The 26,116-nt window shown below is 42.3% G+C and overlaps 1 protein-coding gene across 2 annotated transcripts; it reads right to left on the bottom strand.

Annotated features, from left to right (window-relative positions):
- Positions 1-1,935: 1,935 nt before the first annotated feature.
- Positions 1,936-19,112, bottom strand: LOC127044903 (serpin B6-like). 2 transcript variants are annotated; one of them, XM_050940187.1, is made up of 7 exons: positions 19,046-19,112; positions 11,275-11,452; positions 8,524-8,661; positions 7,081-7,198; positions 6,703-6,845; positions 6,026-6,193; positions 1,936-2,598 (listed from the first exon to the last, which is right to left on the bottom strand). In XM_050940187.1, the coding sequence occupies exons 2-7, from the start codon at positions 11,440-11,442 to the stop codon at positions 2,194-2,196; spliced, it is 1,140 nt and encodes a 379-aa protein (XP_050796144.1). In that variant the 5' UTR covers positions 11,443-11,452; positions 19,046-19,112; the 3' UTR covers positions 1,936-2,193. The 2 variants fall into 2 exon arrangements, with proteins under 2 accessions (XP_050796144.1, XP_050796143.1); XM_050940186.1 differs by lacking the exon at positions 19,046-19,112 and adding an exon at positions 17,383-17,492.
- Positions 19,113-26,116: the final 7,004 nt, after the last annotated feature.

Genomic DNA, 26,116 nt, shown 5'->3' with positions numbered 1-26,116 from the left:
TAGGGGGTCCAGTAACGTAGTCTACTATTGTTAATTTTTCTCTTTTTTGCTCAGTGGTTAGCCCATGTACATAGTTATGCTATAGTAAACTTTGTTCAAGTTAATATAGTTTATCTGGTAGTTAAAACTTTGGAAGAGTTCATTAGGCTACATGACTGAAAGGCAGAAAGTCTACATGACTGGGCCCCTGGAGCTTCCTATCTTTTTTCAGCCGCAGTGCACTGGGAGTCAAGAGACCTGAGTGGTATTCCCAGCTCTGCCAGTGACCAGTTGTGACTTTGGAGCAGTCACTTTACTTTCCCCTTCCACAATTTTTCAGTCTGGAATATTTTTTCTCCCTGAACTAGACATTGTACAAACACAATAGACCCCCTTTAATGGTTGGAGCTCTAGGCACTACTGAAATGTATATAATGAAATAAGTTTTAATAGTGAACTGACTCAGCTGGTAGGAGCTTTTCCCTCAATTTCTCCAGAGTTAAGGATCTGCTGTGGTGCATGCCCACTGTCAGCTCCCAGGGCAGCTTAGAATGCCTTAGCTCTGCCCACAGGGCCTGTTCCTTTTCACCTCCTTCAAAGTCAAGTCAGTGTTTCTACTTCCTACCATTTTGTGAATAATGCTGGACTCTGTCCCAGTGCCTGTAGGGGCACTGATTGTGAAGGGTCAGGATGTGTAGTTGGTGGAGGGAATGAAAACCTTGCAGGACTGGTTTCTTATTGCAATTTATAATACAGTGAAAGGCTATTTTTAACAATAAGGTTTTCACTGAAACTAATTCCATGCATAGAAGAGACACCTGTGCCCTTAACGCCTCAGACGTCACTCTGCCAGGTTATGAGGTGCTGTTGGCAAACCTAACTGGACACTGAAACTGAGTTAGCTGCAACACTCAGAACTACAATAAATTCTATGTTCCAGTTTAACCACTATATTGCTTCTATTTATGTATATTCTTGGCAGCCAAGTTATACAAAGGAGGCAATAAATACTGGACTTGATTGGAGATGGGAGCCCTGCTAGTGCAGTCTTAAAATGGCAGAGCCTGTCCCTGCTAGTCATTGATGGCAAAATTCACACAATGTTTGTTTCAATCACACTCCAGCTGAAAAACTACACAATTAAACCAAACAAAATCTGACCCCACAGTACTTCACATCAGTTCCTTTATTGTTGGTTCACAGAGCAAACGGCAAGACCAAAATCACTGCATAAGACAATTATGACTGTATACTTTAGCATTATAAGTCTAAGCAAAAAAATATACAAACTGCTGTTACATATTGTCTTCATGGTTTGTTACATTAGATACAAATACGAGAGCTCTCGCATTTACGTTACTGTATGTATTCTGAAAGCTCTTTATTATAACCTTTGCTATAGATAGAAAGTTCTGTCCTATTTCACAAGTGTTAAAAATATTAGTGTAACCCAGGTTAACTAGTGATAAGACACATGCAGAATGAAATTCTGACCCCACTGAAGTCAATAAGTTTTACCATTGACTTCAGGGGAGCTGACTTCATTCCTTGTCTTTAATAAGTACCTGCTCAATTTTCCCCCAAGAGTAACAGTTGTGTTAGCATCATTCATAAAAATCTGTTAGATGGCTGCCAAGAGCTATTTGTTTCTTTTTTTAAATGGGAACACAGCTAGACACAGAATGAAACAGGCTGGAAAATGAGAGAGGGAGAAGGGAAATTTGCAAAAAACATTTGGAGGTCAGTGAGAAGTCAGCCTTCTTTCTTTTTCCTCTCCCCAGGAGATTTTACCACTTGCTGCTAAGCAACTCCAAGCATGAGAACCAAATTTCTAGGGGAATATGTACAGAGATGCAGGGATGCAGTAAGCAAGGTGTCATGGATAAGGAAGAGCCAGGACTCAAGATAAAGAAATCTATTTATTTATATATACAGAATACAAGGGTGAATACACAGTGAACTATGGCAGATGCCATTTTAAGTCTCACCACTTGGAACAGACATTCTGAAAATGATCCTGTTATTTAAAACCGTTTCTTAAATTTGAATAGAGGCCTACAAAAAGCTATTTCAGGCACAAGAGAGAAGGGTGTTTAGGGTTGGACAGTGTAACATACAGCATCTGTACAAAGCTTGTTGATTAGAGTGAAAAAAAAATCACAAGATTGTCAAATGGAAATAATTTTACTGTGTTAAGGGCTGCATTTTTTCTTTTTAGGGGGAACAAAATCTGCCATAGAACAGAATGTTGCCAGTTTTGTTGTGCCGGATAAAGAAGAGGAAAGGATGGTCAGCAGTGAATTGTGGTGGAATCTGTAAACCACACCCAACAAGGATTATTCCAGTAGCAGCTGCTGCCTCTGTGCCTTCTTCGTTTACCTCCACAAAGGACTTGTGAACAACCTCAGACAGAACTAGGTCATTGCTGGCTGACATTCGAGATAAATCCACCTTGTTGCTATCAAATGCATCAGCCATTTCCATGCTCTTCAGAACAGGCTTCAGATCATAAGCTTGCTCCAACTTAAATCTGGGTAAAAACACCTCCACTTTAGTATACTTCATCATTTCTGGATGTAGCCACTCTGTAAGTTTCTCATGGGTAAGTTCTCTTTCCAGCTACAAGAAGAAAAGGTCACAAAATTAAAGGGCAAGAAAAGCCATGAATTTATACTAACAAAACAATGACCATTGTGTGTGTTTACACAGTAGCGATTAGCATCCTCTCCTCGTCTAGAGTGAATGTTATTGCTATAGTCAGAAGCCAAAAATAAATGACAGTCAGAAACATTCTTATTCTTTTTTCAATAAGAAAAAAGGTCCCTCAGTTAGGATCAGAGCCCCACTGTACTATAGGCGAGTACCATTGCAAGCTCATCTTTCATGGTGACAAGTTAATGCAATTGCATGTTGTCACTAGTAATGAAATGTACTTGGCAGAGGTGGCTATTGTGGGAGAGGCATTACTGTTTTGCTGTCCCTTGCCAGCCCAGTAACAGTATAGCACAGAACGGATATCACTGGTCTACAATTTTGAGAAGTCATCTGCTTCAGAGATAAAATGTGCTATTTATTATGTATTTTGATGTGCTGAATTCAAATATGACAATTAAAACAACTGATTGGCTACTGTTTCTAAGATATTTAAGTTTTTACATTTTATGTCTATGTATATTGTGTAGATAGTAGAGTTTTAATCATAAATTGTAAACCTAGGTCTTTTCATGTGTTTATGGTTGCTTTACATGATAATATTTCACCTGTCCTGTTTAAGACTTTAAAAATCAGCAAAAGGGTTATATAAATAAAATTTATGATGAAACAAAAGGCAAAAAACTACTATGTACATAGTTTAGTCCCATTCAGTGTCTACTCGGCGCTTCTTGGCTTGTCTCTTGTATTCATTAAATGGAGCATCTCTTGTCACTGTCCAGCAATAGTCTGCAAGCATTGATGGGCTCCATTTGCCCTAATAGCGTTTCTCCATTGTTGCAATGTCCTGGTGAAATCGCTCGCTGTGCTCGTCACTCACTGCTCCGCAGTCCGGTGAAAAAAAAAATCTAGATGAGAGTGCAAAAAATGTACCTTTAGTGACATGTTGCAACCAAGGCTTTTGTATGCCTTGAGGAGGTTTCCCACAAACAACCTGTAGTTGTCTGCCTTGTTGTTTCCGAGAAAATTTATTGCCACTAACTGGTAGGCTTTCCATGCCGTCTTTTCCTTGCCACGCAGTGCATGGTCAAATGCATCATCTCGAAGAAGTTCACGAATCTGAGGACCAACAAAGACACCTTCCTTTATCTTAGCTTCACTTAACCTTGAAAATTTTCCACGGAGGTACTTGAAAGCTGCTTGTGTTTTGTCAATGGCCTTGACAAAGTTCTTCATCAGACCCAGCTTGATGTGTAAGGGTGGTAACAAAATCTTCCTTGATTCAACAAGTGGTGGATGCTGAACACTTTTCCTCCCAGGCTCCAATGACTATCGGAGTGACCAATCTTTCTTGTTGTAGTGGGAATCTCTTGCACAACTATCCCATTCGCAGAGAAAACAGCAGTACTTTGTGTATCCAGTCTGCAGACCAAGCAAGAGAGCAACAACCTTCAAATCGCCACAAAGCTGCCACTGATGTTGGTCATAGTTTATGCACCTCAAAAGTTGTTTCATGTCGTCATAGGTTTCCTTCATATGGACTGCATGACCAACTGGAATTGATGGCAAAACATTGCCATTATGCAGCAAAACAGCTTTAAGACTCGTCTTCAATGAATCAATGAATAGTCTCCACTCATCATGGAGTGGATCGTGGATCGTGAACGATGTTGAGGGCTGCCATCACACCATCGATGTTGTTGCAGGCTACAAGATCACCTTCCATGAAGAAGAATGGGACAAGATCCTTTTGACAGTAACAGAACATGGAAACCCTAACATCACCTGCCAGGAGATTCCACTGCTGTAGTCTGGAGCCCAACAGCTCTGCCTTACTCTTGGGTACTTCCAAATCCCTGACAAGGTCATTCAGTTCATCTTGTGCTATGAGGTGTGGTTCAGAGGAGGAGGATGGGAGAAAATGTGGGTCCTGTGACACTGATGGTTCAGGACCAGAAGTTTCATCCTCTTCCTCTTCCTCATCTGACTCAAGTGAGAATGATTCTGGTGCATCAGGAACTGGCAGTCCTTCTCCATGGGGTACTGGGCATATAGCTGATGGAATGTTTGGATAATGCACAGTCTACTTTTTCTTCTTTGACACACCTTTCCCAACTGGAGGCACCATGCAGAAGTAACAATTGCTGGTATGATCTGTTGGCTCTCTCCAAATCATTGGCACTGCAAAAGGCATAGATTTCCTTTCCTGTTCAACCACTGGCCAAGATTTGTTGCACAAGTGTTGCAGCATATGTGTGGGGCCCACCTCTTGTCCTGATCTCCAATTTTGCAGCCAAAAGAAAGGTGATAGGGTTTTTTAACCATAGTGGTTATTCTGCGCTTTTGTGATGCAAAAGTCACTTCACCACAAACATAGCAGAAGTTATCTGCACTGTTCACACAAGTACAAGGCATCTCTGCTCACTTTGGCTAAACAGAAATGTGTCCCTTTGCAAAATCAAACACTGACAAATAAGAGAGCACGAGACTGTATGATTTCTAGAGCTGATACAGGGCAATTTGTTCAGCAGAGTGATGTAAGCTTCGTTAGGATTGCATCATCCATGACTTCTAGGAATAACATGATGCAATTCATATCATGTATGATGCAATACCAGCTTCAGATTGCATCATTCATTGTTTTGCCTTAAAAGCAAGTACTGTCCAAACCCAGTCATTGATTTATTCATAGATCCCGTCAAAGATGTATTTTAGTCATTTCTGGTTTAAATTGAGATCCCTTCCCTTTATAACTCACTTGTCCTCCGCCATTCCCAAGTCAAGGGTCGTATATACTGACCCAATAGCATATCTTGAAAACTAGAGCCAATCAACAATTTTAAGCATCATTTTCGTTCTCAGTGACCCAGAATTAGTAAAGTTGGACTACATTTATTTCAGAAGCATTTTGGCTGTAGAGCAGTGTATCAGGAGCTCTTGAATAGAAGAGCACTTGAGGACTCTCATATGAAGAAATGTTTGGTACAGTGAAGGAAAGTCTAACCCACAACAGTTAGAAAGGAATATGGGGGGAAATCCATCAAACAGGAATTGATTTTTTATAAGAATGGAGCTCTCCAGGATCTCCTTCAATCTGTCACACACTGCATTCTGGCTTCATCTCAATCCCTGGTGACCCCCCTCTGGTCAAGAAGTCTCTCCTTTCACAACTTAACATTTCTCTGGACATCAGAGAGAGCTGGGTTTACTTGACAGTGACCCATGGTATTCCCAGCTCTTGGGGGACAGATGTAACATCTCCTCAGCTCTCCCACCCTGTTCTAATATTGGTGAGTTCAGAGCTTGGGACTTGAATTCACAGATCTAAATGAGATTTAGTCAAATGCTCTTCTCTAGCAGGATTTGAGCTTTGTATTCAGTACAAATGGCTTACCTGTTCCAGGCCAGTGGAATTATCTTGGATTTCATCAGGAAGCAGGATGATCATACTAGTCTCATTATCAACATAAGGGAGATCAAGGATTTTGGTTTGAAACTCTCCTATGTATCTCATGTTAAACTTAGCTTTCTTGAACATCATCTGCACTGGTTTGCTCTCATTCTTTAAAAAAATAAAGTAGTATCAGTGTCAACAAGTACTACAGAGCCAGCGTGTTGGTACTAAACTAGAAGAACTGGGATTCAAATCACATGAGACATCTGAAATTAGGCTGGACAGAGCACTAGAGAATATTGTAGGGAAGGGTCCTACCATTGCCCTTTGGGGTGGCAGGGAATGAACCAGAATTCCATCAGGCTTTTCCCATTTGTAATGCCCAGTCCCTTGAGATTTATTCAGAAGGAAATACCACATATATTTTAGTTGCTTAGAGTGCAGTGTGAGAGAATAAAGGAAACAAGAAATACATCTACATTAATGTATTTAATTGAAAATGTAGTTTCAAAGATGTTTACAATAAAATAATCAAAGGGGTTATGTTGAGGGGATGGGATGGGATAAACTAGAGGGTTGTGGTAAAGTGTACTTAGGGCAATCCTGATTAAAAGCATTTCTTGTTTTCTCTAGGCGAAGTGTAGTGAAAAAATGAGTGACATTTCCCTACTTCATACCTTGTTAATTTTAAATTGCCTTTCCACTGTGTGATCCTTGTTGAATGGGGTTGCCCAGTTGCCTTTGAAGTAGATGGCGTTCACCAAGACTAGTCTGGTCATTGAATCAACAACACCCTGAGCCAACAGATTCTGGATTTTACCTTTGACACATTAAAGGAAGAATAGCTTTTAGCTAATACACATCCATCTACCTAGTTTTGTTATTAACCACAGTATCCTCTATCAGCTGCACAAGACAAGAACTACATCTTAATCTGAAGGATTCAGTTCTGTTTTTCCTCTCCTTCCCTTACTGTATTGCTCCTACGACCATATTTTTTTTAAGCAGGCTTTGCTTGTTTAAAAAGACACTGTGGAACTCTGCAAGCATCTTACCTTCAGTTTTTTCTTCTACCCAGGCATTTATGTGTTTTCTGGAATCTTCTGCAGCTCTAGAGAAGTCAAGTTGTTCCAGCTCTGCATGGTAGAATTTCTGGCAGGAGTCTATAAATGTCTAGGACAAACAATGGAGATGTCTTTACAATATATTTTTCTGGTGTGCAGTTGTAGACAACTCATTCATAGAATCTACCTCTTCTTTCTCCATCCCTTCAGAAACAGTCAGTCTTAACACCAACTTGTCATCACTTCTATTCAAGCTGAGCATTTTATTTTCTATTATTATGTTCTTAGTTCGAGCAGCTGGCTTACCGACAGATCAACAACAAGACTGCATGGTAAAAATGATGCTTCGGATTGAGAGTACAAGGCTTTGTAAATTGATCTCTAGATAAAGGTTTTTGTAACCCTCCAAGAGTAACTCAAATCTGATCTAGTTGAGAAGTGAAACCTTGGGGGGGCGGATTTCTATATCTTTTTTGTATAGTATGTATGGACCAAAATAACCTGCTCTTCAGCCTTATGAAACGTCTACCTTGCAAATGTCAGGAGGTCAACAATTATGTGGTTAGGTCAAAATCATGCGCACTCTCTCTCTCTCTCTCTCTCTCTCTCTCTCCAATTTGTATTTTGGAGTTTTCTATTTTATGGATGAAATGCCAAAGATGCCAAGTTTAAATATTTAATCACAGTGGTTTTAACTTTAATTGAGAAGAACTCTTGATCTGAGCCAATTTATACTGGCAATCCCTTTTGGTAATAAAATTACTGTAGATTGGGGAGGGTAAGGTTGATTGCCTTACTGAAAATGTAAGTTTGTTTTTTAGAATCTAAAACTCAAGAAATTTTCAGTTACCTCTTAATTTTCTGAGATGAAGGAAGGGGTATCAGAAAGAAGAAGGTTAAAATCAGAGGTACACTTTTTTTGATACATTTTAAAAGGGAAATGTATACCCCAGTTGCTGTTGCTCTCAGGTAAGTCTTTGGAGAATTTCTAATAGCTCTGCTGTCTGATTTAAAAAAAGAATTATGTGCTCATTGTTGTGTCCTTTGAATGCATTGTCCAATTTAAGGAGAGGGAAGACCCCCTCAAAAAGTCATACAATAATGCCTATTCCCCTCCTTGCCCACCATTTAAGGAAATTCTTAAAATCTTAGCTCCTGCCCAAAAATGCCTGAGTGATTAATGGAATGCTGAAGAGTTGGGGTTTGTTGGACCTTCCATTGACAACACGCTACTCCAGTTCTCCGGAGTTCAGAGCTAGGGACTGTCAGACAATCAGCTGACACACAAATGGATTTTACACAGAGATTGGCTTTGGTTAGTCAGGTCCTGAACTACATAGTGCCTCTAGATTAAAGCCAATATCTTGATTTGATCAGAAGTGGAACCATAGGAAATGTGTTATAACACAAAAACAAACTGAATGTTTGACTTACTGCAAGAAATTTAAACGTCTTTTCCCCATAGAGCCGGTTGGCAATCCTAAGCACATAATTAGTGCCTGGTTTGTTAATTTCAGAAATAAGTGACTGGTATTCATCATGAATCTCTTCAGCCTTGTCCAAAGCAAGCACCTATAGAAAGAGACAGGAATACACTCAGCATGACCCACATGTGCTTTGGGACACGTTTGTACAATGCCTTTCATCAGCTTAGAGATAAAAGCTGCAGCCTGAACACCTAAGGCAGCCGTAAAAGGGAAAGGATTTCCCATTACACAGCACATTTGGAGCTCATTGTGCAGGTTAGAAGAAGGAAACTTCATGCTAAAATATTTTACTGTGGAAATAAACATAGATGTTTTGAAGAGACCCCTCACTCCATTCTAGCTTTAGGGCATATAAAATGAACAATTCTGGAGAGTTTAAAGGAAAATCATCAACTTGAAATCTACACAGTATCAAAACATGAATTTAAAGTAGCTTCAGGTCTCAGATTTGTCTCTAGAGCCCCATGCCAATTTTTGTAGCTTTAGCATTACTTTTTTTTTGTTTCATTGTGCGAAAGAGCCTGACAAACAGGGAAAATGTCTCTATGGAAGAAACAGTGAAACACAAAGTGCTGTCAAATGCACATGTATACAAACTGGGAGAAATGTCCCTTATTTTTCCCTAATCTTAACTGTTACTTGGAACACTAGGAGGTTAAAAAAAAATTCAGACAAGGTATGATTTATGTTAACAGTGTCTCTTTCAATAGTCCTTTTCCCAAGGCTTCCAGCAATGTTTTAGAACTATGCCTTCAATTCAAGCAGTCCCATAGGATGCTGATGCCTTTGCAACAGAGCCTCCATTTTGCCTTCCACAATGGAGTTTTGTTACATCATTTCATGTTTGCATTGTTCCATTTCCCATTCTTTTCGTTCTTCTTCTCTAAGATGAAACACCCGATAGTACAATAGTTAGCATAGTTCTCTTGGGAAGACATTCAAGAACAGATCTGGCTCTTATTTGAGCTTAAATGGTAGTGGAATGAAGAAAAGTTATGGAATGACCTAGTACATTAGTCCTTTGCTTCCATATGCGCAAACTTTATTTGAGATCAAGAATGGCTCTTCTAGTATTAAACACTATAATGAAGCAAGAGACCCTGAAAAGGCCTTTCTAAGGGAAAACTTTAGCTCTGCAGTGCTTCATTGCATCTGGGCAGGCAAATGCCCAGAGTGACAAAAATAATCTCAGACGCTTCCCGAAGAGCCAAACAACCAACAGGGGAGATAGGCAGCTCACGAAAGGAACATCATAGGACACAATAGGCCTAATTCAACCAAATGAAGTCTGGGTAACTCCGTGGGACACCGATGGTAAGTCTCTGGGCTAAATTCACTGATATCAGGTCTCATAGGTCAACCGTCTTAAAATCAAGATCAGACCATATTCTGTTTTCATTCACATAGATGTAAATCTGACACAATTCCATTGAAGTCTAATAGTTACTCCAGTTTTACACCAACATAACAGCAGAATTTGTCTCAATGTTAATTTAAACATAACTAGTACTAAATCTTAAAATTCATCCTCAGTTTTGAGTTCAGGTGACACACTGATTAAAATTGATTTTTTTAAAAAAAAATTCTGCCTCCTAAATGTTGAATTTGCTTAAAAATAATAACAGCTAAAAAAAATACCATGATATGAATTCCATAACAATTGCAGAGCTGTTATACTGGTTGATATTTTGAGCAAGAGATTTTACTGACACAGAACAAAAGAATGTTCACACCCATTGGTACATGTAATTTTTAGCAACCTTGGTTAGTATGGTAGTTAATCATTCTAAACAAAAGACATATACAGGCCAATTCTGAAAGTCCTTACAGATTATAAGGTATCAGTTTCAACTCCACCCTATTTTATTGTTGAAGCTGCAAGTTTAGACAAACTCTTCACCTCCTCTAAGCCAAATAATACTGTATAAGGCTCTAAGTGGACAGCTATAAACGTAGTTTTGAAATTTGTAATTCTCACCCCAGGACACATTGTATACTTCACAAAAAACCCACAAGCTAAGAGAACCTAATTGCGTATGTAGATGCAACACAGAAGTCCTTCTTTGCAGACAGATTTCAGGGCCTCATCTCCATCCTCATCTTCCCAGACTCTTGCCAATTTTGCCACTATTGATCACGCTCCTTTTCTAAATCTTGTTCTCTCTTCACATTTGTGACTCTGTCTCCTGGGTCTCCTCTTGGTCTTTGCTTGACCTTTCAGGGGGACCTCAGGGATCCATACTTGGCACCCAACTCTTCTTCCCTAGGCCCTCTTTCTCTCTGGAGGTTCTTAGTGCTCAATGGAGCAGGATTTGGCATTAAGAGTTTAATGAACTAGGCCTACATTTTCAAAAGCGACCAGTGATTTTTTTGGTTGCCCAATTTGACATCTTAAAGGGGACATGATTTTAAGAAAATGTTCCTGGCTATGTTTTTAAGACATATTTAGGTGATTAGTATAATCTGATACTAATCCCAGAGAATGTAATTGAAGAAGTTCTTTTCTAACTCTTGAGGCAGCTAGACAGCTCTCTCTTCTTCAAGGCATCTCAGCTGTATGGTGCCATCAAAATTCTACTCTCAGGCACACAAGGATGATAATGGGAGTTTTCCATAAGTACAGAACATACAATAAAGATCTGTGGTTCAGCTTCTAGACCAAAGTTGTGTTAAGTGGTTCAAGTTTATCCATTCATACCTTTGCCATCTGGGCTGCAGTGTTACCTTTTGCACCCAAAAATACCATGGACAAAGCAGAGGAGATACTCAAAGGAGAAAAGAATAAGTTCTGTGTCTTGGCATTTTCACTCAGCTTTTGGAATAAGTTGAGTGCAAAGGTGATGTTTGATTTACTGAGGTTATCCATGGTTCAGAACCTATAAGATGAAACACAAAGGAAGATCACATAAGATACAGATTTAAAATGTAATGAGTATTTAACGCATCAGATTCTCAGCTGGTATAAAGCACCATTAACTCCACTGAAGTCAGTGTAACAATATGGGTTTTACACTACCTCAGGATCTAACATACTGTCAAATAAGTTTTAAGGATCATGTGTTCTGTCTCTCTCTCTCAAAATCCAAGTTTATAAAAGAGCCTTCAAATAATAATGGGACAAACTCACACAAATTACAAACTTGTCCAATTAAGATTGTTGTTGAGTTTCAGTAGCATTATACACTGTTTTAGAGGAATTCAGTTCCTAGCTAGCAGACTGTCTAGTTGCATGAATACAATTTATATTTCATATTTAGACAGGTGATCCAAATTTATCAACTGATGTTGAATTTGTTTTATAGTTAATGGTCATTATTGGAGGCATGTTGCTTAAGTCACAGCTGTGCAATACTTCATATCTCAAATTTATTTTAATCCAGCCTGTAGTACATAATTATTTGAATATATATTAGATTCTCTTGTGTAAAATATTCACTGCACGTATTTTATGATCTGGGTTGGTAACTTGCTTAGTCAACCAAATTGATTTTGGGTGTAAATTTCTATAAACACCTGCCTTATTCACGCATTAGTGGTAAATCCACATATTACTTCCCGTTGCTTTTTAGGCCACTAGGATAGTGTTTGTCTTTTATTTTGCAGCAGAGTTAGGGAAAGTGGATCCTGTGACTATATGTTCTACAGGGGTGGAGTGCCACTTCTGCAGAGATAGGGAGATTGAGGCAAAATGGGAAGAGAAATAGGAAAATATAATGGCAGGGGAGAGAGAGGTTGTGATGGTGAGGGAAACCTGGGTAAGAAAAGAGCTCCTTATTACAGTCTTCTCTCTTCAATGTTTCATCCTATTCTTTTGTTTCAGTCATTTTTAACTTCCTTTCCTCTTCCGTTCCTTACACATCAATTAGAGAACAATTGTTCAGCGCTGGTTTTGTTTTATATTCTCAGCCCATCTATTCCTGTCTGTCAGTGACTAACAGGAGATTCTGCTTCCAGCATTTCTCATTCAACCAACTGGGAGACTGACAGCAATCATGACAAGAGAATATTATCCTTAATTCACATTGTAGTGTGACAGAACCTTTTAGATTAAGGTCTAATGAAGATATGTAGTCAACATGTGTCCATCCAAGAACACATAATAATAATAAAACGAACCAGCGTTGCCATCTGATGACTGTTCTGTAGCTTATATGAAGCAAATTTGGTTGTCTTGGTCTAAAAGCCCATGAAAGGAGTCCGCATTTCAGTCTTTTTATTAATCTCTGTAACATAATGGCGTTATTTTTATGTTGCTGCCCAGTTGTTGCTCATTGTAAATACACTTGTGCATAAAGAAATTACTGGAAAATTCCCCATTAGAGCCAATTGATATCTTTTGTATTTTCAGAACCTATGACCAGCAGGCAATACTAATTTTTTGTTTATTGATATGGCAATAAAGAGTTAAAACAAACCACAGAGTCTCTACAAAACTGTCAAGACAACTTTCTAATAATATTCTTAAAAGAATATTCAGCTATTTAGGGTATTTCGCAAGTGCACACAGGGATGGGGCTGGGGTTGGGGTGTGGAGCGCTTACCTGGGGCAGCTCCCATTTTGTGTGAGGGATGCAGGTGGGTATGGGGGGGTACAGGAGTCAGGGCAGGGGGCTAGGGGTGCTGCCAGCCCCCTGCCCCACCCCAGCCCCCTGCCCTGAGCCACTCATGGCAGGGGGGGTATGTGTAGGGGGAGTGCAGGTGCCCTGCCTTTGCTCCACCATGCCCTGATTCCACCCCTTCCCCAAGGCCCTGCTCCTGTCTCCTCTCCACCTCCTCCCCTGAGCACTCTGTGGTCTTGCACCTCCCACTCCCTCCAGGAGCAACCTGAGCACTGGCAAACAGCTGTTTGGCGGCAGGGGAAGTGCTGGGGACAGGGAGAGGCAGAAATGTGGCACACGCAGGGGAGGAGGCAGGGGAGGGAGGAGCTTGGCTGCCAATGGGTGCAGAGCCTGCAGCAGAAGCCCCAGGAGCCATCAGGACAAAGCTTCTGCCTCTGCAGCTGCCCAGCCCTGGGGCCCCCGTTGTTGGGTGGCCCCGTGCCAGGGCACCCTGTGTTTTACTGTAAATCTGCATCTTGTATTTCTCCTCTAGTTACTGAAGCTGAAATAGGGAAAAGGGTCAAAATTGGGGTGGGGGGGGAATAAAATGTATTTGATAACTGCTAACTTGTATACACATGAGAATAAGAGCTACCTTTTTTAGAATTTATATTACATTTAAAAACTATCAGAGATATTCAGAGGCTATAACGTTAACAGAGCACTTCATTTCATATTGTTCATCACAGTGCATCCGAGGCATTTGTCAGGTAGCAGTGTGTATCATGCTGTTCATCTCTGTTTAAATACTGTATTTAACATATACCTAGTCAAGAAATCCAGTTGAATCATGCAGAAAGTTATGGAGTACAAATGGGGAAACTAGGAGATGTGAGGGATTTGTTTATCAAAGGACTTGCTCCCCTTCCAAACTGCATTACGTTCAAGCTTCTTGTTCTTGACTTCAAGGCCCTGCATAACTGGTCTACCTTCTTTGGCTGTCCATGCCTCATTTTGCATTCCAACAGCACCCCAGACCCAAACCGCCCTGTTCCCTCCACTGTACCAATGCTAGCAAACATCACATTTGTACAGGACTCTGATTTTAAGGATCACAGTGGTCTCTCATGACCATCTGCATAAACCTAAGAGCTTTACTCTCCTTATGAGTATGTGAAGATACGTCACACATGCTCATTAGGGCAACATCAACCCTCTAACTTGTGGTTGATCTACAGCATATCTTTTAGAAATACATCTAATTCTAATTTAAAAATGTGAAGTGATTGAGAAGCCATCAAGTCTTTCGGTAAATTATTCCACTGATTTATTATCCTCCCTGTTCAAAATTTACCCTTCACCTCCCATTTGATTTTGTCCAGCTTCAATTTCCAGCTATCAGATCTCGTTATGTTTCTGTCTGCTAAATTAAAGAACCTCTTCAACCAAATATCTTCTCTCCATGTTGGCACTTCTCCCATGCATGAAACACCCTTCTTGAATTAGTCTGCTAAGCAACTTCAATCCCCATATTTCAATCTTTCCCGAGGGCTCACTCCATATGTGACATCTACAAGCCAGCCAATTGATTACTTATTTCATTTAAGGTTTGGCACAGCATCCATAACGTCACTATGTAAGCACTAATGATTGTGAGAAGGTTAAGGGTAGCTGGAAATCATCTATTTCTCACACAAAAAAAGGCAAGGGAACAAAACGGCATTGTGTTATTAAAACTTTTTGTTAACAAGCCACCAACAATTTCAACTTTCTTATTTTGATGTAAGAGCAACAGAGGAAGGATCACCCCTTTTTTAATGGCTGGAAAGTGCTGAGGATATTACAGTATTGCTGGAAACAAATAATAAACACTTCACTTTTTGTTGTTGTTATTGAATGAATGTCAAGAAACTATTCTCTACTCTCTGAATACTGTGAATAGTTTTGTAAGAATAAATCCTATGTCTCCAGTCATATTAGGAGATCAGCAGCCATTAGCTAAGAAGCAGGAAGTCCCATCTTCACATCCCATCTAAATTACCTTAAAACAATGTAATATCAAACTGTTAAGAAGTGCGGTCCTGTCCTAATAGCACCCACTATCACCAGATAAAGAAACAGATCTTAAAATGGTTAGAGAAAAGTTAGTTTGATAACATTCTGTCTGGCAAGAAATCACTCATCAATAGTTGGGCTTGTGAAACCCACATTTCTTTATTGTTTTATCTTTATGGTCCCCACTTCCCTATTGTTTGTCTGTATGATCTCCGTCTGGTTCTTTGATTGTTTCTATTACACAATTAATTTTGTTAGGTGTAAATTAATTAAAGTGGTGGGATGTGATTGGTCAGAGAATTTTGTTACAATATGTTAGGACTGGGTAGTAAAATTTTAATATAATGATTGGTTAAGGTATAGCTAAGTAGGACTCAAGTTTCACTCTATAAACTGGGGTCTAAAAGGAAGTTCTTTGGGAACCAATTCCAGCATACAGCCCCAAGAACAGAGCTGCCACGCCTCAATACTCTGCCAATGACACCGTGTAGAAGTGAGTCCCACAGATGATCTGATCCTGTCTGGCCATCAAGAAAAGTTCATCTGTCTTACTAGGAGTCGTGATCATTGTATGTGTAGTGTGAGCATTCTGTTTTGGGGATTTTTAATCAACAGAAGTTAAGTAGGATATTATTTTGTAAAGCTTTTTCACTGGTAAAAGACCCCGTAAACCTGCAAAAGATTAAGCCCCGAGTCCAAAGAATGGATGTTTGCTCTGAGTCCAAAGGAGCAGAGCCTGAAACCCATGGAGGGGTAAAGTTAGGTTATATCTACACTGCCCATGTTACAGTGAAGCCACGGCAGTGCTGTGACGTCGGCAGTGTAGTCATGCTTTATCACCAGCAGAGAGCATTCCCAGCGATTAAAAAAACCCACCCTCAATGAGGGGTGATAGCTTTATCACCGGGAGCACAGCTCTCGCTGATAAAGTGCTGCCTATACTGGCACTTTTCAGCGCTAAAATTTTTGTCCCTCAGGGAGGTGTTTTAGAGTGCCTCAGTTAAGTGGAGTTTGCCTGAGCCCTAGGAATGGGGTAAGAGTGGGTGCCTAAATTAAGAAGGTTACGTCTTGAGCCCTAGGAACTAGGTATAGGTTGGTACCCTAGAGTGTGCAAGTGATAGAATTTTGTGCATGTAACAGTTTGAGTTTTAAAAATTCATCTCATAATTTAAAAAAATTGTGTAAGAATATCTGTATCTATCCCCCCTTGTGCAGGAGCATAATGGGATCAAAGGCAAAAGCAGTATTAAACAAGCTGTAATGTTTTTGTAGACATATTGTTATCTTAAAAACTAAGGCCCCAATCCTGCAGTAAGTCTGCATGTGTGGACCTCTGCAGCCTCACAGAGCTCCATAAGGCAGTTAGTGGGGCTTTATGCAGCGCTTGTTGCAGGATTGGGGCCTACAGTGTATATAGCCACCCATACAGACACCTCAAAAATAAAATAGCTTATTTTACGTTGAAATAATACATAAGACTATCTGGTGATCATATACCTTTAGGTATACAGTTAGCTCTATTTGTAAAAAGAGAAAAAAAAGTGAGGGGCGAAGAATGTGCACAACACAAGCAATGAGTCAGAAAAAATTAATCCCAACATTTCAATTAAAATGTAAGTCAGGCCCATGGTCTAATCTTCCAATGAGTTTGTACTGTCTCTTTTATAGAATTATTAGAGACACAAGCTGGGGGAGGTAATTGCTTTTATTGGACCAAGACACTGCCTTAGGCTCAGTTGAGAATAGTGCAGTTTACGCTACTATACAGAGCTTATTAACATAACAGCGGTATGTGCACTGCAAGTGTTATTGCCTCCTTTCTTCCAAGGATTCATTTAGAGACAAGAGCCCTGTTTTACTGGCTCAGTAAATGGCAGTGCCACGTTCCTCCCATCACAGGAACCTCTGCCACAAGAATCAGCAGGCAAGGCCGGGCCCCTGTACATGTAACGGATTTAATAAATCCCAAGTACCAGCAACCTGTGCTGCGTGCACCACACCCACTAGCTCCATCCTACCCCACCGGCAAGGGAACCAGGGGAGGGTCCTTGGCTGGCGGGGCAAAACCCAGGGCAAGGTGCACAGAGTCACAGGATTCCTCCCCCACCAGGGCCTACTGGGAGAGGGAAGCCCCAGGCTGAGCCACCTTCTCAAGGGGCAGCTAGCGCAGCAGGACCCGCCCCACATGCAGGCGGCGCCAGGCCGGGACTGACCCCGGGGCGATGCTGCGGGACCGGGACGGAATCGTGCGGCGCTGAGCGCAGGTCGCTGAAGCGGCTCCGGTGGCGCCGGGCAAAGGGGCGGTGGCCTCGGGCTTGTGTTAGCTCCACCGAGCCCAGGGATCCCGCCCTCCCTCCTAGAGCCCAGAAGCCACCACGGGGCGTTTCATCCCTCAGCCCCCTCCTGTCCCTAATTCCCTGCACCAGCGGGTCTGACTTGTTCTGTTGGGGTTAAATTTCAAACATGCTGCTCCGGGCAGGTTCATAGAAGCAAGTCCCTAAGGCCCTGCCTAGACTAGGAGAAGGAGATGGGTTTGTCAAGTGTGTTGGCGAACATTTCAAATAACTGATTTTAAACACCACTGTACAATCTGATGCAGACAAAACAATGGTCTTTTAAAAGTCTTATCTGGGCGTAGCCAGTGCTGAACTTCTGCCAGAGGTTGTCAGGGTGAGCCCTGGTACCTGTAGGCTTGGCAGTTCACAGCTCAGGCACCTCTGGGCTTGCTGCATTCGTTATGCATGTAAAAAAATTGCTTGGGCCCTGGCACCACTTTCATTACAAATTAAGTACCACGCCTAATCATCCCTAGTTAAGTGATTATCATTTTGGAATGGTAACAATGAAAATATACTGTAATATTAAAAGGGTTTAGAATATCATAACAAAACAAAAATGTCAACTCCCCCCCAACACTATAATCAACTAAATCACCCATTTGAATAGTAGAAACATAATCTCAGTGGTTTTTTAAAATTGCTTTAAGTGCAAGTCATACGCTAGTTATGGAGTAAAATATCAGCTACAAGTACATTGGAATTTGTGTAAATGACAGGAATATACAGTAACTCCTCACTTAAAGTCGCCCTGGTTAACTTTGTTTCCTTGTTACATTTCTGATCAATTAGGGAACACACTCATTTAAAGTTATGCAATCCTCCCTTCTAACCTCCTTTGGCAGCTGCCTGCTTTGTCCATTGCTTGCAGGAAGAGCAGGTCATTGCAGCTAGCTGGTGGGGGCTTGGAACCAGGGTGGACTGGCAGCCCCCCATCAGCTCCCCACTCCCCTAAGTTCCCTGTGCTGCAGCTGCTGAGCAGGCTGGCAATTGCAGCTATCCCTCCCCCCACTGCAATGTGCTGCTCCTGCCCTCTGCCTTGGAGCTGCTCCCCGAGCCTCCTGGGGGGGGGAGGCTAATGTCAGGGTGTCAGGAGTGGCGCCAGGGTTTCTGACGCCCTAGGCAGATGACCATTTTGCCTCCTCCCCCCCGTGGCCCCGGTGGACCTACCGCAGTCATGCCGGTGGACGGTCCGCTGTGGAAAGGCTCTGGTGGAGCTGCTGCAGTGATGCCGGCGAGTGGTCCTCTGGTCTAAAGACTCCGATGGACCTGCCACAGGCATGACTGTGGTAGGTCCGCCGTAGCCTTTAGACCAGCGCACCATCCGCCGGCATCACTGCGGCAGCTCCACCGGAGCCTTTCCACCAGCGGACCGTCCGCCGGCATGACTGCGGTAGGTCCACTGGACCCGCGTGCCACCCCCATGGAAAAATAGCACCCCCCAAAAATTCTGGCACCCTAAGCCATTGCCTAGGTCACCTAAATGGTAGCGCCAGCCCTGCAGGGTGTCCCTCTCCCCCTGCTCCTACACCCCACTTACCCCTTCGTCTCCAGGGCAGGACAGGGACACAGAGGGAGACAGATACAGAGAGCCTGGGGCAGCAGCTGTTGTCTCAACTTCCTGATCTACTTAAAAAGACAATGCACTTAAGAGTGAGTCAGTTTACTTAAAGGGGCAGTGTGCATTTCTCTCTCTCTCCCACACACAGTGTGTGTGTCTGTCTCTGTCTGCTATGCTAGCTCCCCTCCCCTCCATTCCTGTTGGCTTGTAGAGGGAGAGGCTACATTAACAACAGTGTATTAACCCTTGAGAGCTCAGCCAAGTGCTAGTTCATCATTTAGCAGCAAAAAGAACAGGAGTACTTGTGGCACCTTAGAGACTAACAAATTTATTTAAGCATAATCTTTCGTGGGTTACAGCCCACAACCACCTATTCATGTTCTCTGTATGTATAAATATCTTCTTCTTGTATGTTCCAGTCTATGCATCCGATGAAGTGGGCTGAAAGCTTATGCTCAAATAAAAATGTTAGTCTCTAAGGTGCCACAAGTACTCCTGCTCTTTTTGCGGATACAGACTAACACGGCTGCTACTCTGAAATCTGTCATTTAGCAGCAAGGCATTCCCTGGGAAATATCCCACCTTCTTCCACCCTCTAAGTTCACCACTTCAACCAAGCTTCACAATCATCATAGCTGTGAACAGTATTAAATTGTTTGTTTAAAACATATACTGGGTTAATGTTAAGTGAGGAGTTACTGTATTACTAAACTGCATTCGTAAACTGAAAACCTATTTTTCTACTTTATTAGTGACATAGGTATCTAGGAATGGAAACAAATAACAACTAGTAATTACATTAACAACACATGACTGATGTCTGAATGCTGCAGGTTTTAGATCATATGTCCATAAGCCCATGTCCTAAGTCCATTATAGTCAGACAGGAGGCATGCTGGTGAAAGTTTTCGTATCAGTTGTGCTCTTCAGAACTGTTAGACAATCTAATTTACAAACACTTTCAGAAGATCAGGCACAGGAACAAACATTAGTATGAGCAACATGACACACCTGCATAGCCCTGTAGAAACAGCAGGAGGTCATAAAATGGACAAAGATGACATGTTGACTGTGCTGGGGATGCTAGGCCAGTTCACTGACTCTGTACCAACACTATCAGAGAGCATTGGCAGAATGTTTAATGCTTCATCCAGAGTCTTTCCTCTGAGATCAGTAAAAACTGAAATGGGCCCTTAAGGAGGTAGGATGGTCTCACTAAATATAAATGTTTAGTTTACAGAGCTTCTGGTGAGGATTGAATTTCACATGCTTTTGCCTTAGATTTTATGAAATTACAATAATTTCCAAAATGTTAATTCTCAAAGTGAAAATTTAGACTAAAGATATGGAATGTTTTTGTGCACTTCCAAGTTTATTACATGTCAGACAATAAGATCTCTACCAAACTCTTTACAGTCTACGTGATAACACTTCAGTCAGCCAAATCACACTTACAGTGAAGTCAGTGGGAGAAGGAATTGTCGATTTCCCTTTGCTTCTACGAGCAGTGTTATTATTGACTTATTAACTCTTTTAGTGCTTATGAATGTACAAGGTACGTCCAGCAGACTGACTCCTACATGGTCCAGCATCTGTCATTTAGACAGAATGGCATAGTTCCAAATGGAATGCTGTGGACGGTATGTGATGGGGTTACATTTCTATTTTAACACTCTGAAAGAACAAAAGAAAATATATTTTGGGTGGGGAAAACTTTATAAAAATACAACTCAAGGCAAATATTATGAAATTCAGAGCTAATGCTGAATCACTATCATTAACTGGTCTTGATGTGCCTGGGATTTGCAAACAGGACTTACCGCGTTTTCAATTACTCTTTGTATATAGATCTGCCACACCTGTGAATAAGAGAGCTAATTATTTAAGCACATGACAGTGTCTCGGTCTAATGTGGTCATGGACGACAGTCAGGGCCGGCTCCAGGCACCAGCTTATCAAGCAGGTGCTTGGGGCGGCAGCTCTGGAGTGGGGGCGGCACTTTTAGGTATTTGGCGGCAATTCGGCGAAGGGTCCCTCACTCCCACTCAGAGCGAAGGACCTCCTGCTGAATTGCCGCAGATAGCGATCGTGGCTTTTTTTGGGGGGAGGGGGGCTGCTTGAGGCAGCAAAACCCCTGGAGCCGGCCCTGACAACAATAGCAGAGATTAAAAGCCTCCATCTCTCCAGTTCCTGACTTTAGCACTGACTCCTGACTATGGAGTCCAGCTCGAAATTGGCTTTGGTACCCATTTTCTGCCTTCTAATTTTATCCTTGGCTTTGGCTCCCTATGACTCCATTAGGCCTGCTAGGCTAAACTGCTCTCAACTGGGTCAACTGACCAATATTCCTTCCTAGGCAGTCATTTCCCACTTTGTATTTGTGCAATTAATTATTCCTTCCTAAGTGGTAACTGTTTTAGAAGTGAGGAAAATTAATAGATTGGTGGAGAATGCGGGAAGGGTAGCAGGAGGTGGTGATCTGGTGGGGGAATAGAGGAAGCTGATGGGGAAGTAGGAAAAACTCCCAAACATGGGACCTGCTTTCTCCTACTTCCCTGTATCTCCTTCTCCTCTCTGTTACAAATCTCTGCCCTTTCCATTAATCCTCAACATCTGGTTTATCCTTCTACAGTTGTCACAATTTTTACCACAATTACTGTCTTCTCCTGAATTTCCTGGAAAGAAGAATAAACCATCGGAGTTGATCCATAGTTCTAAAGGAATCATGAGAATTTTAGACCTGTCTTTAGTTTGGGTGCTGGATCTTAACCATACCACTTCCCCCTTCGCTCTATTTAATATATTGTGTCATGTGAGTCCACTGCTGAGGCCAGGGGGAAACCTTTTCTCTTCCTGATTTTGAAGTTTCATCACACTTCAGCATTCTAACTGATGATCATAACGAAAAAAGAAATGCAAGCCAACACATAGCCTGTCCTTACCATTTGTCTGACTTTCCATCCAAGAATTAAACAACACTGTGACATCTTCTGCAGCATTTTTAAAATCAACGGTTCCAGGCCTGCTTTGTACAGTTTCTTAGCACAACTTAAGTATTGCTCTAAAGAGAGAAATTACATCCAATAGGTTACTCGGTGTCTTAAAAGAAATGACAAGAGTGTGAGAAAAAAAATCATTGTATTTTATAATGACTCTCGGTATCCTATGTTCTCTATTCCCTTCTTGATGGAGCTGATTATTAGAGCTGGGTGGGAAAATTCTCATCCCAAAAGGGACAAAAAGACAATATCACAAAAAAATTTCAAAGCTAAAGAAACCGGCCTAACAAAAAATGTGAGGGAGGGGAGAGAGGGGGCTGTTCAAGTTATTTGAAACATTTTGATAATTTCAATATGTTTTGTTTCAGTTTCAACCATTTTTGAACTATGGCTGCATCATTATATGTTAACAGTCTCAAGGGATCACAGGCTTCTACCAGATGGAAACAGAATCCAGAAAGATTGTTGGCCGTCCCTACAAATTGCTGGGCTCCCTTTGATCTGGGCATTTCCTTAATGGCACTCAAAACATCTCTGTGTGCCACCAAATCCCTCCAAAGTCAACAAATATCAATCTTCAAAGATCCTTCTTCAGTGACTTCACCAGTGGTAATGAAACTTTGCATTTCAGTAGTATCCTGGGCTGCATGTGGGGATATATTTCTAACTTCAGCTTGCCCTCTCGGTGTCCATCTCCTTGCATTACATCCTTACATTCTGTTAGAATGCTGGACAGGGTGCCCGGTGACTGGTATCCCTCCTCTCTCACATTAAGGATATTCTGGTGTTGTACTAAGATCAAATCCATGGCTTACTCTGCCCAGCTGTCCAGCAGTGGCTGGTGCTCCTGTGTGTCAAGTACTATAAGTTCTAAGCAGCCTCTCATTTTATGGGTTTCTTATTGACTAGCTGTATTTTCCCATGGCTTCAAAATGGTTAATTGTACATAGCCGCACCTGGTCACCTTTCTCCAGTCTAATGGTGCTGTTTATCAGGGCTGAAGTACCCTACAGAGTTAGGTCAGCTTAGCTATATTACTCAGGGCTATGAAAAATTTCACACCCTGTACAATGTAGTTAAGCCTCTCTATGCCCCATTGTAGACACTGCTGGTCAACAGAAGCATTCTTCCATCAACCTAGCTACTACCATTCAGAGAGGTGGGTTTACTACAGCAATGGAAGAACCTCTTCTGTTGCTTTAATGCAGAGGTCTCTGACCTTTTTATGCCCAAAATCACTTTTTGAATTTAAGGGCAACCCAGGATCTACCCTGTCCCTTCCCTGAGGCTCCACCTCTTCCCCAAATCCCCACCCCACTCACTCCATCCCCCTCTCTCCCTGTCACTCACTGTCTCCAACCCTCACTCACTTTCTCCATGCTGGGGTAGGGGGTTGGGGTTCAGGAGGGGGTGCGGGCTCTGGGCTGGGGCCAAAGGGTTTGTAGTGTGGGAGGGGGCTCTGGGCTGAGCCTAGGGTAGGGGGTTGGGGTGCAGGAGTGGGCTCCCAGCTAAGGTAGAGCATTGGGGTGCAGGATGGGATACAGATTGCTGGCTCTGGAAGGGGGGTCAGGGCTGGAATGCAGGAGAGGGGTTAGGGTGCAGGAGGGGAGTCGGAGTGCTGGCTCTGGGAGGGGGATCAGGGCTGGGAGTTGGGTTTCAATCTCCCCCCAGGAAGCACTTACTTTCAGCTTCTACTGGTCAGTGGCACAGTGTGACTGCTGCTAAAACAGGCTCCCTGCCTACCGTGGCCTCATGGCACTCCCAGAAGGGGCCGACTCACCCCTTCAGCCCCTGGAAGGGGCCGACGCACATGGCTCCACGTGCTGCCCCTCTCTGCAAGCATCGCCCCCACAGCTCACATTGGCCACAGTTTCCCGTTCACGGCCAATGGGAGCTGCAAAGGCAGTGCTTACAGGCAGGAGCAGCATGTGGAGGGAGACCTTTCATAGGGCTGTGCTGGTCACTTCTGGGAGCAACGTGGGGCCAGGGCAGCCAGGGAGCCTGTCTTAGCGGCAGCCCTGCTGTGCCACTGAAGATTGCGATTGACTGAATGGTGACCAATACTCTAGTGAGTGTCTACACAATAGCTCTAGAGTGGTGCAGCTACATCTGTAGTTTCTAGTGTAGTTACGTCTTCTGTGTTCCAGGCCATCTGACTGGTCATTGATCTACAAGCATAGCTGTACATATGGCTGTTGAATGGCTGGCAGCCTGTCCAGTGGTCTGAGTCTCTACATGCTGCATGTTTCCTCTGTTTCTAGGTGCTCCTTTGTTTGCCTGTTAATCACACACTCTTTCTTATTGTGTCTCTTGCTAGACTGACCATTGCCACCATATTTCATGTATCACGTGCAAGGTAATAAGATGAAAGGATCCATATTTCTAAAATTAAACTTCCTCTTTTTTGAAGAGAATTGTTTACAGAAGTCTGTTATGTGGTATTGTACCCACATAGATGGTGGAATGGTTAATGTGGATCTGAGAAACTAATACATACACAGGTGGTGGCATCTGGAGTTAAAGATAAGTTAAAGATAACTCCTAGCTGAGGGAGGATGTGAGTGTTTTCTATAAAGGGAGAAAACCCAGAGTAGAAAAGAGTTGCAGGGAGAAAGGCTACAAGTTTCTCCCTCTTTCTCTGGGAAGTTCAGGAGAGAGTTTACATCTTGGCCCTGATGGAAGAGAGAAAAAGGGGTGAAGAGGAACCTTGAAGTGGGCCTGAGAGAAGGCCACCCCAGAGACAGAAAGCTTTGGGATGGAGTTGAGGATCCAAACAGGGCAAGATTTAAGGAGGACAGTCCCTGAAAAGAGAACTGCGGGGGTGCAGAGGAAAGTGGACACAGGTTCAAGCCTGGAAAAGGACCTGACACTGATTTTATTGAAATTTGCGTTTTACTTTTGTCAAAGTTTTTTCCTCACTTTGAACTTTAGAGTTCAAGAAGTGGGGACCTGTATGATCACTTTTAAGCTTAATTACTAGCTTAAATCTGGTACGCTGCCACCAGCCAGAAGTTAGTGGCTGGCACACTTTCTGTTCCCCTAAAACCTTCCCTGGGGAACCCAAGACCCAAACCTCTTGGGTCTTAAAACAAGGAGAAATTAACCATCCCCCTCTCTTTCCCCCCAGACTGTCCCCTCCCTGGGTTGCCTTGAGAGGCTTACACAGATCCAGTCTCCTTGGATCTTAAAACAAAGAGGAATTAAACATGCTCCCTCCTTTCCCCCCACCAATCCCTGGTGAGTTCAGACTCAATCCCTTGGATTTTAAAACAAGGAAAAATCAATCAGGTTCTTAAAAAGAAAGCTTTTAATTAAAGAAAGAAAAGGTAAAAATTATCTCTGTAAAATCAGGATGGAAAATGCTTTACAGGGTACTTAGATTCACATAGACTAGAGGGACCCCACTCCCCCCACCAACCTTAGATTCAAAGTTACAGCAAACAGCAAAAACACCATTTACAAGTTGAGGAAACAAACATAAGATTAATCCGCCTTGCCTGGCTATTACTTACTATTTTGAAACATGGAAGACTGATTCAGAAAGATTGGGAAAGCCTGGAATGATGTCCCGTCTCTCTCGGTCCCGAGAGCGAACAACTAACCAAACAAACAGCACAAACAAAGACTTCCCTCCACCAAGATTTGAAAGTATCTTGTCCCCCTATTGGTCCTCTGGTCAGGTGTCAGCCAGGTTTACTGAGCTTCTTACCCCTTTACAGGTAAAAGAGACATTAACCCTTAACCATCTGTTTATGACAGCTTTGGAGTTGGGTTAACAGACTCCAGGGAGAAGCCCTCGGGCTGCTAGTCTGACAGAAGGAGTAGAGTAGAAAAGAAGTCTGGGAGTGGAGGAAGATGGCAGATTGATGACTAGTAGAGAACTGTCCATGTTGCACACTAAAATGTTGGCAGGCGAAAGATTCTAAAATGACCTGGCAGGAAGGCTAACTCATGAGAAGAGAGATCACCCCATGGCAGGAGCAGCTGTTGACAAGAGGTGCTACACCCAGCCACAAAGGGTGCACCTCCAACTAGCTTTCCAGTCACGTGC

Source organism: Gopherus flavomarginatus, chromosome 2 (assembly GCF_025201925.1).
Source record: "Gopherus flavomarginatus isolate rGopFla2 chromosome 2, rGopFla2.mat.asm, whole genome shotgun sequence".
In the NCBI taxonomy this organism is placed as follows: Eukaryota; Metazoa; Chordata; order Testudines; family Testudinidae; genus Gopherus; species Gopherus flavomarginatus.
The sequence above is the reverse complement of the archived record's forward strand: the minus strand, read 5'-3'. Positions and strand labels throughout refer to the sequence as shown.